This window comes from Gobio gobio (genome assembly GCF_949357685.1).
Source record: "Gobio gobio genome assembly, chromosome: 4".
Taxonomy (NCBI): domain Eukaryota; kingdom Metazoa; phylum Chordata; class Actinopteri; order Cypriniformes; family Gobionidae; genus Gobio; species Gobio gobio.
In genome coordinates, this window is record NC_137100.1 from 15,328,138 (window position 1) to 15,341,965 (window position 13,828).

At 38.4% G+C, this 13,828-nt stretch overlaps 1 protein-coding gene across 2 annotated transcripts; it reads left to right on the forward strand.

Moving 5' to 3' along the window:
* Positions 1 to 743: 743 nt before the first annotated feature.
* tia1 (TIA1 cytotoxic granule-associated RNA binding protein) lies at positions 744 to 13,293 on the forward strand. Of its 2 annotated transcripts, XM_079815598.1 has the most exons (13): positions 744 to 983; positions 1,930 to 2,026; positions 2,184 to 2,246; positions 3,348 to 3,446; positions 5,162 to 5,216; positions 5,379 to 5,466; positions 6,002 to 6,077; positions 6,212 to 6,320; positions 9,419 to 9,514; positions 9,632 to 9,716; positions 9,800 to 9,938; positions 10,107 to 10,255; positions 12,552 to 13,293. In XM_079815598.1, the coding sequence occupies exons 1-13, from the start codon at positions 955 to 957 to the stop codon at positions 12,688 to 12,690; spliced, it is 1,224 nt and encodes a 407-aa protein (XP_079671724.1). In that variant the 5' UTR covers positions 744 to 954; the 3' UTR covers positions 12,691 to 13,293. The 2 variants fall into 2 exon arrangements, with proteins under 2 accessions (XP_079671724.1, XP_079671725.1); XM_079815599.1 differs by lacking the exon at positions 2,184 to 2,246 and having other exon boundaries at positions 753 to 983.
* Positions 13,294 to 13,828: the final 535 nt, after the last annotated feature.

The window sequence follows — 13,828 nt, forward strand, 5'->3', positions numbered from 1 at the left end:
CATGGTTGAAGTGTTTCTATGGCTACCCTGTCAACAACATTTTGCGCAACTTACTGAAAATGAACTTTGAAAGATATTTTTTTGAAAGAGTGAATACATTGCGGTACAATAAAACCGAAAGAAAATCCTCATGCAAAACTGCGTATAATATATCTCTTATAAAAGCCCATTTCCGTCACCTAAGAAAAATGCTTTGGTAAATCATATTACATATAACGTCATAATTATTAGACAAAAAGTAAGTTACATTGTTACATACTGTCATATTTATGAAATAAAAGTCAACTTTTTGACATAAAAGTCGAAATTATGAGTTAAAACCATTTTTACAGTCTGGTTAAAACGTTGTGAGGGCAAAAGTCGATTTTGTCAATTTCGATCTTATTTAATAACAACTAGGTAGTATGTCATAATTTTATTTCTATCACATAAGTGCGACTAGGTATGTCGTAATTCTTTCTATTTAGTACAGAGCGCCGCTGGTGTAGTGGTATCATGCAAGATTCCCATTCTTGCGACCCGGGTTCGATTCCCGGGCGGCGCATTGGCTTTTTATCAGTGAATCTTAATTTTTCACTGACTTTTTCCCTATTATATTACTGTTATACCATTTTAAACACAGCGCATACGGTAAATACATCTGTGTTTAATATACAGTGCGGAGGTCAGACGCATTTTCAAAGCTTGCTTTTTGTGCGCTTTGTAGTTCGTACGCGCATGCGCTCATGCATTTCCGGTCCGGTTCCTCCGCCATCTTATGTCGCCTTTCCATTGTTCATAACTGGAGTCAGCCGAGGCGGCATTTCACATTTACTCTCATTATAACAGGTTTGGCGGAGAACAGAGAGGGTAACAACACTGGAAAGAGCGAGACATAGGCGGAACTCGAGATCATCTCAAATCTACACGAGGATTTTCTCTCAGGGTTCGTTGTCTTAATTCGATCGGGAAAATATGATGGACGACGAGCAGCCCAAGACCCTGTACGTATATTGGTATTGTACGCCAACACGTTAGGGAGACAACTTCATTTCAGACCAAGTCATTCGTGCCATAGGTTTTTATAAAGTTCTTTCCGTTTTGCCATTTCGTTTAAGTCATTTCTAGCTCATAACAGTCTTGAGTGTGATGCTAAGGGAAACACAACCACAAAGAAGACGTGTAACGTTACACGTTATGTGCCCCAAACAAAAGCTTTGATTGCTGCAAAAAGAGATTCGCTTTATATTTAGCGCTCAAGACCGGTAGGCACAGGGCAGCCGTGTGATTTCAAAGCATTTCGAACACCATGTGCTAGTTATTGAGTTTAATTTAGATAATTGCAGCAGGCCTGTTGAGGCCACAGTCGGGCCGCTCTCACACACTGCTGTCTGTGTTTGAGTGTGTGAAGTTGCCTTGTACTTACTGAAGCTCATTGTCGTTACCGAGTTGCTAGACAAAGAACCCGTCTAGTGTATTTACTGACGTATTTGTAAATCTTTACTTCTATACATGCTGCATGCTTATACAATTGACACGCAGCCAGTGTACATACGGATTATAAATGTTAAAATTGTGCATATTTTGGTCATATCTGGCTTTTCGTCCCTCGTATCCGACAGCGCGAGAGCTTTTGTTGCTGGTCGTGCGCTCTCTCGTGCTTGCTCAGTTTTGTCATCTCTTTGTTTCAAACCTGTATACACAATAATAAGCAGCTCATTGCTGGATGACTAATAAGGGTTTTTAAGGTTAAGTAACGGCCCGTGGGTCCTCATGCCTACCTAATTCCTTTGTAATGTAGATTAGTTGGATCATCGTAACTCAAGTACTTGAGGATGGCACACATGGACCCCTGAAATTACTGTATCAAATTATACATTTAAATAAATGTATCTTCTTTTTTCAACAGGTAGCTCATTGTTATGTTCTTATTTTCCCCCTTTTTTGCAGGTATGTTGGAAACCTGTCACGGGATGTGACTGAGGCCCTTATTATGCAGCTCTTTGGTCAAATTGGCCCCTGTAAGAGCTGTAAAATGATTGTGGATGTGAGTATATCATTTGCTCATACAGCAAGTTGTGTGTTAATGCCGTCTTTTAGCATTTAGATGTATGGATATTTTTAAATGTACATGTTTAGCATTGATTTTTTAAATTTATTATTTCTTGCACCAGTAACTTGTTTTTTTTCTTGTTTTTCATAAGCATCTCGATAGTAGTAGAGATGTGAATCTTCACTTGCCGCATGATTCGATTATGATTCAGAGGGTAACCATTTTATTATAAATCTATTCTTGATACATCGCAATGCGTCTTTTCCTCCAATTTATTAATAATAATTACTGTATTAACAACCACAATATACTTCTATTTAACACAAGCATTCAAGAAATACAGTAATTGAATTATCAAATGTATAAATCACTAGTGATTGATTCCCTCTTTTCTTTTGTTGTTTGAATAACATTTATGATGCAGAAAGCAGCAGGATTTTTATATTAAGACCTAATGCATGGATGTAAAACTGCTTGCATTCACTTAAAGGGATAGTTCACACAAAAATGAAAATTATCATTTACTCACCTTCAAGTCATCCTAGGTGTATATGACATTCTTCTTTCAGACGAATAAAATCGGAGTTATATTACAAAAGTCCAGGCCCATCCAAGCATTCATAGTTGCTCTGTTTTTGAAGTCCATAAAAAGTGCATCTGCCCATAAAATAACGTGCTCCACGGGGCTCTGGGGTGTTAATAAAGACCTTCTGAAGTGAATCGACACGCTTGTGTAAGAAAAATATTCATATTTAAAACTTTATCAAGTAAACTTTCGGCAGACCGCCTTCTGTGGAAAAGTGTTGGTCGGCCAAAAGTTTACTTGACAAAGTTTAAAATATGGATATTTTTCTTACACAAACGCATCGATTTGCTTCAGAAGGCCTTTATTAACACCCCAGTGCCGCGTGGAGCACGTTATTTGATGCACTTTTTATGGACTCATCAACTATGAATCCAATTCTAATGCTTGGATTTGCCTGGACTTTTGTAATATAACTCCGATTTTATTATTCTGAAAGAAGAATGTCATATACACCTAGGATGACTTGAGGGTGAGTAAATCATGGGCTAATTTTAATTTTTGGGTGAACTATCCCTTTAAGACATAACCGACTATATTTACATGAATACTCGCCAAGACTTTTATATAGATATTTTGAAAATTCTGTGTATATCATCATTCAAGTGCAAGACGCCGCTAAAAAATCGTTCACATCAGCATCTCAATGTGTTGTAAAAGATATTACACGTCTCTTGTGAAGGCGTTTATTAAATAAGTTGCTGTAGTCTAATCTCACTCATTTCCCTTCAGACGGCAGGTAACGATCCATACTGCTTTGTGGAGTTCTTCGAGCATAGGCACGCAGCGGCCTCACTCGCAGCCATGAATGGGCGTAAAATAATGGGTAAGGTAAGCTATCGTATCTACAGGGTGAGTTGGGCTGGGACGGGAGGGTGGACCAGTTTAGATTTTCTGCAAACTTTGAGAAGTAGAATTCAACATTAGCCTGTATACTGGATGTGCAATGTGAACTGAGAGGGAGATTTTGACTTTTGTTCACTTTTTTCATAAATCTCATTATAGTTTACTCCGATTTGCCAAAATAATGATTGGTGACAATGCTACATCATTCATGAAAAGCTCCAGCATGGCTGACCCATGCTTTTGTATTTCCATTGTTAGATGAAGCGCCTCCTTGAAATGTGAATTTAATGCTAAAGCACAGGCACGAAATCCAATGTCGAATTGATGTACCGCTCCAACCATTACCACTTTTTTATTGTACATAAGTCAACATTATGAAAAAAAGACTTTAACATCACCCACATTCTCTCATAGTAATTTCACCTCTAAAGCTTTTTAATTTTATGCTTCTAGATGCTTCATCGTATACACTACCATTCAAAAGTTTGGGGTTGGTAAGATTTAATGTGTTTGACCAGCATCTTGTGCTTACCAATGCTGCTTTTGTTAAAAAAATACAGTAAAAACATTAAGTAATATTACAATTTTAATATATTTTTAAATGTAATTAATTCCTGTGACAGCAAAGCTGAATTTTCAGCATCTTTACTTCAGTCTTCAGTGTCACATGATCCTTCAGAAATAATTCCAATATGCCGATTGTGATATTTTTGTTAAACATCAATTTATTTCAGTATTATTTGATTAGAAAGTTCCAAAGAACAATGTGACCCTGGACCACAAAACAAGTCGCACGGGTATATTTGTGGCAATAGCCAAAAATACATTGTATGGGTCAAAATGAACAATTTAGTTTTTAATGCCAAAAATCATTAGGATATTAAGTGAAGATCATGTTCCATGAAGATATTTAGTAAATTTCCTACCGTAAATATATCAAATGTAGTAGTAATATGCATTGCTTCATTTGGACAACTTTAAAGGTGATTTTTCTCAATATTTAGATTTTTGCACCCTCGTATTCCAGATTTTTAAATGTATCTCCTACCCTAACAAACCATACATCAATGGGAAAGGTTATTTATTTAGCTTTCAGATGTATAAATCTCAATTTCAAAAAATTTCCCCTATATGACTGGTTTTGTGGTCCAGGGTCCCATATTAATTTGAAATGGGACTCTTTTGTAAAATTCTTGTCACTTTTGGTCAATTTAATGTAAATAGCTGAATAAAGTATTAATTTCTTCAAAAAAGTTATTCACTCCAAACTTTCGACCAGCAGTGTATATTCAATATTATCCCTTCAAATATCTAGCATTTGAATAGACAAGTCTATTTCCTCCAGATTATACATTAGAGGCAATTTAAGCATCTTATGCCTGCTCAGTACAAAATATTTTATCCTCAACAGGTAATGAAGGACCATTTGAGGAGTAATACAAGTTGGTAATTTCACTTGTTTTGTAAGTCCCTTGTTATTTGGACCTTTTTACTACCAAGATTTTTTTTTTGCCTATTCAAATAAGTTCTCACTAGGACAGTGAAGTGTGAATTAAGTATCGTCAGGTCTCCCTCCTCTCTGCTGTACATTCAGACCTCCATTGTGTTAAGGAGAGTGATTTATTGCCAGATAAGTAGAGAGCAGCGACTTGAGCATGTCTGTATCATTTCTAACCTTTCAATCTTTTTCCTTCTCCTAGGAGGTAAAGGTCAACTGGGCTACATCACCAAGCAGCCAGAAAAAAGACACAAGCAGTGAGTTGCTTTTCATGTTCCTTAATGTCTAAAGAAGGCCCGATATCTTGATTAAATAGACCTGGCCCATTCATCGATCTGGCAATAATTTATACCCACTAAATGTCTGGATTATTACAAATGAGGTATTAATCCAAGTAACTCTTGTCTGGTGCTCTTAAGATCACTTCCACGTCTTTGTTGGAGACCTCAGTCCAGAAATCACCACTGATGATATCAGAGCTGCCTTTGCACCCTTTGGGAGGATATCGTAAGTGACATGATGCATTTTGAATCCCATTTTTTTCCCACCCCCAGTGAGTTGCATTCAACTACTACGGAGTCATTGAGTCTGTTTAAACAGTTGTACACTAATAAAGCCAGTGACGTGTAAGGTCATGTAATGCCTTTAACTGTTTTGCCTTATACACGGCTCATATCATATGGAATCATATATGGATAATACAAAAACAGTCTTTTTGGTTTTATAACTCAGTTGTGCCATTTTATTAAATATGCAAATATCTCATTTGCTTTGTTAAATTGTGTAGTGTAAAACGGAAATGATTTTCTGGCACTGTCAGAAATATTTTTCTAAGAAATATTTTATTTTTCTTATGAATGCTTAAGATGGTGTTCTTTTGTAATGAGCAGTTTTCTGGTAGCCAGCAGTGTTTTGTTTTGCACATTTCAACATTCGCTGAATGTTTTAAATCATTCAATCTCAAGCATTTCATTGTCACAATGTCATGTTTTCCTGTTAAAATGGCACATTGGAATTTTAGATTCTTTTTCTCTTTTCTCAGAGACGCACGTGTAGTGAAAGACATGGCGACGGGGAAGTCAAAAGGCTATGGTTTTGTTTCATTCTTCAACAAATGGGTGAGTCACAATCTCAACATCAGGAAATACAGGTTTTTAACTAAGCAGAACCCGGGTGTGGAACATCTGCATTTGAATGCTAATCTCAGAAGCTTCTGCTGTGCTGATGTTCTTGTTGCACTGGTTGTTGACAGGATGCAGAGAATGCCATTCAGCAGATGGGAGGTCAGTGGTTGGGCGGCAGGCAGATCAGGACTAACTGGGCTACAAGAAAACCCCCGGCGCCAAAAGCCACCTATGAAAGTGAGTTTTCAAATGCATTTGCAGATCCCAACTCGTGCAAAAAAGTTTGTTCTGTCAAACATGAAAATACTGTCATTTACGTTAACCCTTGTTGTTACAAATAGTGATGCACCGAAATGAAAATTCTGGGCCGAAACCGAAAATTTAGGATGCACTTGGCCGAAAACCGAAACTGAAGCCGAAAATGGCTTCTTTTAAAAAAGTATTCAAAAATGTTATATATATTGCTTGAATTTAATGGATCTGAAATGAAAAGAGAAAAATCACAAACCAATAAAATAATCAAACTTTTATTAAGTTGCATAACAAAACCTAAAATATTTATATTTTTTACAATAAATATAAATAATAATACCAAATAATATTATTCTTCAAGTTTTATGTTCCATCAAATAAAATAGTTTTTTAACAGTTGTGCAAAAAAAGATCCACAATTATCTGAATAACTGCACAGAAAATCACAGAATGGTTCTCATTAAGAACATGAGATGCTGCACTGAATAGTCTGTGTGCACTGTTTGTGCTGGTGCTTGGGGCAGATAAATAACCTGTGTGCAATCCGCGCAAGCAATGGAAAGCGGCCTTCGTTCGCGTGCCAGTAGTCAAGGGGATTGTCGCTTCTGTCAATGGGTAGTTCAGCTGGATACGTGTCTATTTGTTCTCATACCGCTGACATGCTTAATCTTTGAAAGGCAGACGCGTCGCGTGATAACGGCTCGACCGTCAGTGATGCTTAATAGCACAACGGCGACCGCGTCGAGTATAAACGTCTCGTCTGTTTGGGAAGGAGCGCGTGCAGTCATGGGAGGCTCACGCTGCGGAGCCAGGCGAAAGTGTAAACAAGCGCTTGTGCACGGATGGGAGGGGTGGGTGACATTCATTTTCGGTTTACGTTTTCGGTTGTTTTTTTTTTATTTCGGCCCGAAACCGATAATGCCATTTTCGGCGGCCGAAATTTCGGTGCACCCCTAGTTACAAACATGTATGAACATCTAGAGTGCTTTTTTCACTATGGCGGCTTGGGCCGCTCCGCCCTAATAATGAGACGAGGACCATAAAATGGTCCGCATGACTTTGTTATATTTAGGGTTGGGTACCGAAACCCGGTGCTAATATGGGTCTTAAGGCTGATTTATACTTCTGTGTCGTGGGCTACGCGTTGCTTTTCATTTATACTTCTGCGTCCTTGTCCGCATCGATGTGCAGTTAAACATGCAGAGGGAGCATGATACCCCTGAGGGAGGGGTTCTGGGGGACCAATCACAGCGCTTGCGGTCCGCATAGAATTGACGCGTCGTTACATTTTTGGAGAGGTGCACGTCAGGGTACATCGTAGGCTACACCTGCAACACTCAGCCAACGGCGTACACAACACACAAGTATAAATTGGGCTTTATTTATATCAGATACACAGTATATAGTTAACTCTATGGTTCTCCCAGTTCACCAGTCACTTACTTTCATGTATTTCATGAGATGTGGATGAATTTACGTGATGTAAATCCGACAGATCCGATTCTCCGAATTGCAGCGCAAACTAATATGGCGGCGCCCATTATAGATCAACTAACACGCATTCAAAATCAGAGAGTTCATGACATAGTAACAAGTTTGTGAATATTTTGAGTAAAAAAGGTAGAACGAAATAAAAGCGAATAAAAACTGTCATACAGCACTATTGAGGCTGCGGTGTCACGTGAGAAGCATGACACGTCACCATGGAAACAATCAGGCGAAGCGTCCTGAAATATTTAGCCCGAGAATATGGTTATATTTCTGCAAAATAATGCTGAACCTTGACGCTGGTTTGTAGCATAGCAAATTAGTGTGAAATTAGGCCCTGTTCAAGATTTACAAAAAAATTATATAATGAGAATGTACAACATGAATCCATTTTCCAAACTGTTTTTGTCTTACCCCGAATCATTAATGGTACACTTATAATAAGTGTTTATATTGGGACTATTTCAGGCCGGACTGGTAGGAACCTAGGCTGACAAGCCAGACCCACATCAAGATGTTGGGTCTGGAAACTCACCATTGACAGGGCTCAATCCGAGGGGCGGGATAAACGGTTGTCTTTCAAATTCCCTCTGCACACAATTGGATAGTGCCATGAGCGCCACAACCAACCAGAGCAAAGAAGGTGAAGCCGAGCTAACGTTAGTTGATATCCGGTAGACAAAACTTCGAACAGATCATCTTTTCTTAAGAATGACTTCAGTGCCGTTCTTTGTTCATTTCTCAAAGAAAAGCTTAACTCCAAGTCTTCCAGAGTCGTGGCCAAAGCCGATTCAAAAGACCGCTGTTCGTCAGCTTGACGTGCCGTCATTATGTTAAGCCCGCCCACCGACTCTACACACGCTGTGATTGGCCTGACCAGAGTTTTTTTTCCTGCTCTCAGGTCTACCGAGAGTTGCTAGACTACACTCGTGGCAAAATAAGTGTTCTGCCGCTAGGGTGCGTCTAGATTTGTAGGCTAGTAGGAACCGCTGCGGAGGAGCACAGTCCCTGCGTGACTCGACATAGACATAAATGGAGAGAAGTAGCTCTGGCTGCAATAATCTTCCGCAAGACGCATGCAGTTCTGTTTATTAACCGCTAGAGCACCAAAAGTTACGCACTGCAGCTTTATGTAAATTGTTTGGTATCTATTTATATTTAAGTATACTTTAAACTTTTTTAATAAATTGTTCAATTTAAAGAATTAAAAAAAGCCATTCTTTAAATTAATACACCATCGTTTTGTGGCTCTCTTTTTAAAAGTATCGGTTTGGCACCGGTATCGTAAACAACCCAAATTATACCCAACCCTAGTTATATTAGATGTTTTCACACAAAGTGTTTGCTTAATCATCCACAGTCAAATCTCATTCGGTTATAATATGGCATGTCAAAACATGTCACTCGGTGTTTAGCGTTAGTGGTGGGACTTGTAAGAACGTGTTTGTCATTGTCAATCCTGATGCAATGTGTCTTGATACACAAGGGTGTATAATAGATGCCTACAGCAAAATGGACCTTATCTTTGAATAACTTCAAATTTAAAGACAGTTTGTAGTTCATCTGTATTTAAAAAAAAAAAATCAATTTCACAGCAAACACCAAGCACTTGTCGTTTGATGAGGTAGTGAACCAGTCCAGCCCCAGCAACTGCACTGTCTATTGTGGAGGAGTCACCACAGGCCTTACAGGTGAGTGCTTGTTTGGACCTTTATTGTGCAGTGCAGTCTGTGTAACCCTTTTGAATTCAAGCTCGTTCTAATGGAAATAATTTTTTCTAATGTGCTGTTCTTCGCTTTTTGCTGTAGAACAACTCATGAGACAGACGTTTTCCCCTTTTGGCCAAATAATGGAAATTCGAGTGTTCCCAGACAAAGGCTACTCGTTCATCCGGTATGTTTGTGTTATTCAAATGAAATGTGGTGGTCACATGTCCGAACGGCAGAGGCTGACGTAACTCTTCTTAATCTCTGTAGGTTCAACTCTCATGAAAGTGCAGCTCATGCGATAGTGTCCGTTAATGGCACATCCCTAGAAGGTCACCTAGTGAAATGTTACTGGGGTAAAGAGACCACAGACATGGTGAGCCCCATGCAGCAGGTGCAGGTACCCCAGGTGAGCAGTAGTATGTTTTCATTCCCTGTAATGTTACAGCAAAATGTAAAAAGTGGTAAAGTGGAATTGCTGCTTGTCAAGTATTGTTGCAAACATAGACCATAAACGTACAATTATAAGTAAATCTTGGGCAAGGGATTTATGCTCTGTATTTTTCTGATCTTAAAGCAGAACAAAGTTGGTTTCGCCGCGCAGCCATACGGCCAGTGGGGACAGTGGTACGGCAATGCACAACAAATAAGTCAGTATGTCCCAAACGGCTGGCAGGTACCTACTTACAACGTGTACGGACAGCCCTGGAACCAACAGGGCTTCAAGTAAGTCTACAGATCGTTATTCCTCCATTTTGCTTTATATTGTAAAAGGCTGTTTCTAGTGTAACGCACTGGTTTAATTAAGATTTAATGAGATGTAATGCTGTTAGGTAATCCTCTAAAAAAAAAAAAACCATCAAATATTGAAATGAAAAATTATATGTAATTGTTATTTATGAGATGTTTTTTTTTTTATTTTATATTTTTTTTATACATTTTATTGCTACAACTGTTAATTTTGCTTAAATATTTACTATATTGATCTTGTCTTGAAAATAGCCACAGATGCTGATATGGCAATACAAAAATAAAAAATAATAATGCAGTAGCACCATCATAACAGGAAAACCTGGAAATAAAGCCATGACTGGAAAATTCATGAAAATCAATACCCTAAAGTTGTGGACACTTCTATAATGAATATAATTAGTGGTTGACTTGAATGAACTTTTCCGATTGCCGATATCTTGGAGATCATGGTGGCTGAAATAAAGCTAATATATGTGATATTACACTATTTTAAAGATGAGATTGAGTACATAACACTTTCTTTTTTTTTACATACTATATATAAATAATCAAAATGAAAAGTTTCACTTGGTGGAAATTACAAGAAAGTAGGTAAACGGTGTATAAAATGGCATTACTGGACACGCTCGACCGACAAACTTCAAATCCTTGTTTTCAAACTATGACAGCGACAAACTGGATATATCAAGGATTTCATGTTTGCCGGTCGTGCGTGTCCAATAATGTCATTTCATATACCGTTTACCTACTTTCTTGTAAAGCTTGGTACATACTCCGCAAGAAGAAAGCAATCAGTTGTTTTCTTGAGCTGGCAAGAACAAGAAGAACATAAATTCTGGCCAGGACATTCCATACTTCACGAGAAAAGCAGTTTCTCCATGTTAACCCCGCCCACTTTAATTTCTGACCAATCACACAATAGTTCTCAAATACCCACAAGAAAAAAGTTCTGCTCCAGATGATGTGTTGAGAATAAGCTGCGAGAACTTTTTTTCTCTGTTCTTGCGGAGTATGTAATACCCTTAATATAAATAATTTTAAACGACTTAAACAAGATGATAAACTAATAAGTTGCTAGCACTGTCAAAAATCCTGGCGCTGTCGATATAAAACTCCACGCTTAGTGGACTATTCAGGTTTTGTTTTTTTTGTTGTTGTTTTTACACATAAAGCAATTTCTAGTCAAATTAATATTTGAGCTGAACTACTTTGTGGTGCAGTCTACATTGTGTTTGGGGGCTAAGAACTCCCCTAGAGTTAAACAGTTGAGATTTACCATTTTCTAATCATTCAGCCAATCTCTGAGTCTGGCGGCAGCACTTTTAGCATAGCTTAGCATAGATCATTGAATTTGATTAGACCGTTAGCATCTTGCTCAAAAAAAAAAGACCAAAGTTTCGATATTTTTCCTATTTAAAGCTTGACTCTTCTGTTGTTCGATTGTGTACTAAGAATGACGGAAAATGAAAAGTTGCGATTTTTCTAGGCCGATATGGCTAGGAACTATACTCTCATTCCTGCGTAATAATCAAGGAACTTTTCTGCCATACCATGGTGCAGCAGGCGCAATGATATTACGCAGCGCCTGAAAATAGGCTAAATTCCGTCAACATAACCAATGTAACAACTTGCTTGAACAGAGAGCTAAGCTATGCTAAAAGTGCTACCGCCAGACCCGGAGATCGGCTGAAGGAATTCGAAAACGGTAAATCTCAACTGTTTAACTGTGAAAATGAGGCGATTTAAAAAAAAATTGTGGCATGTTCCTTTTAAGGGTTATAACTGCTGCCTTTGATTGCTTAAGTTTGAAGTTGTCTTATGCTTATAACGAATGCAGATCACATTTAATAACACATGTTTATACAGAGCTGTTTCTGTTTGGTTATTGCTGCTAAAATGTTAATCTAGCCTGGATTTGCGTTTTAATTTAATTATACTGAAAAACTTCTGGAATTACAAAATAAATCGTGGTTCCATTTGTCAATACTCCCAGTTTATGTTAATAAAGTCTGAAAATATGCAGCTTTGTCAATTACAGCAGAAATACCACAAATCATCTTCGAATGTTGTGTTGGAAAACGGAGGGCATGGAGTCAAAAAGGAACCAATGGTAGTCCAAAGCAGGGCTTTTATCATTTCACAAACTCTTAAATATGATCAATATGAGGGGCCACCATCCTAAAATAAAAAAAAAATTCTGGTATAAAGACCCAATATTATATAATTGCTCTCTTCTCTTCCACCAACTATCAGCTACTTTGTCTTGTAGTCACTTACAGGCTGGCGCTGGGTGGACTGGTGTGAGTGCCGTGAGTAACGGAGGCGTGGTGGAGCCTGCGCAGGGAGTCAATGGAACCGTGCTAGCCAACCAGCCCAGCATGGGCACTGCAGGATACCACACACACTGATGGGGCGATGGACAACTCTAGCACTCCACTGCGGCCGCAGCAGGGATCTACACCCGACCCCTCCCCCACCCCATTCTCCCAACAAGATGCCTGGCCTGGGGAGGGGGTGTGTGCCATTTTTGTCCCTTGACCCTCCCCACCCTCCACCTGTAATTTTCCTAGAGTTTGAGACTTTTTGAGGCAGATCTTGCTCATTGCGGTGTCTCGAGTTGCCCTACACTGGGATTAAACCACACCCCCTTGGTACACAAGCATATTCAGACACATTAACACACACCCACATAAATCCACAAGTCTTCGGCCTGGTTTCCGACTGACTTATTCGGAGAGGACTATGCCATTTTTAACTCAAAGTACTATAAATGAATAAAATCGACAATAACTGCAACCTTTTCCATTTTGCTTTTTTGGTTTGTTTAGAGCGATTTCAGCTGCTGATTTTGTAATATATGAAGCTTTGCCTTTTTTCTTTTCTTTTTTTCGGGACTTGCCATTTTAAAAGCAGAATTGTTTCGTTGAGAGAAGCGATGACACCAACGAATCGTGTGAAATGTCAACGTTTTTTGTTTGTTTATAAAATGAATAAAATGGATGTCAACTGTTGTATTTTTTTAATTAGACATTCAATTTCTCAAACTAAACCAATTGCAGGGATGACTGCCACATTTTTTTCCTTAAAGGCAGATGAATATTGCACAATATTAATACGTTTTCACAAGAATTTGATGTTACTCAAATTTTAGGTATTTTAAATTGTTTTGCATTCCACTTTTTTTGAGGGCTTATAAGTACAGTATACCATTCTGTATGTAAATAACCAAACTGTGTTTAACTGTTGGGACGCTATATAAAGAAAATTCAAATGTTGATTATGGATGCTTGCTTGCTTGCTTTTTTTGTAGGTAGGTGGGAGGGAGGAATTGTGGGTGGGAATGGGTTTGGGCTTCATCGCAACTGTTCTTCGGCATTAGCGGCGCTGTTAAATGCTGGTCCATACGTTTTTAAGGATTCTTCCAGAGAACTCTTGGAGAAGAATTTGCTGACTCGTGCTGCAACGAGCATTTTGTTAGAATTGCAAATAATTCTGTGTATAAAATCGAAACGTTGAATTTTTTTTAAATGAAGTATTTAGTATCAA

Bases quoted from the DNA above. Each gene is read 5' to 3' on its own strand.
- tia1 (XM_079815598.1), top strand. From the start codon at position 955: ATGATGGACGACGAGCAGCCCAAGACCCT. The intron at 2,027-2,183 runs GTGAGTATATCA...GTTTTTCATAAG, and splicing joins GCTGTAAAATGATTGTGGAT to CATCTCGATAGTAGTAGAGA. The intron at 5,467-6,001 runs GTAAGTGACATG...CTCTTTTCTCAG, and splicing joins GCACCCTTTGGGAGGATATC to AGACGCACGTGTAGTGAAAG.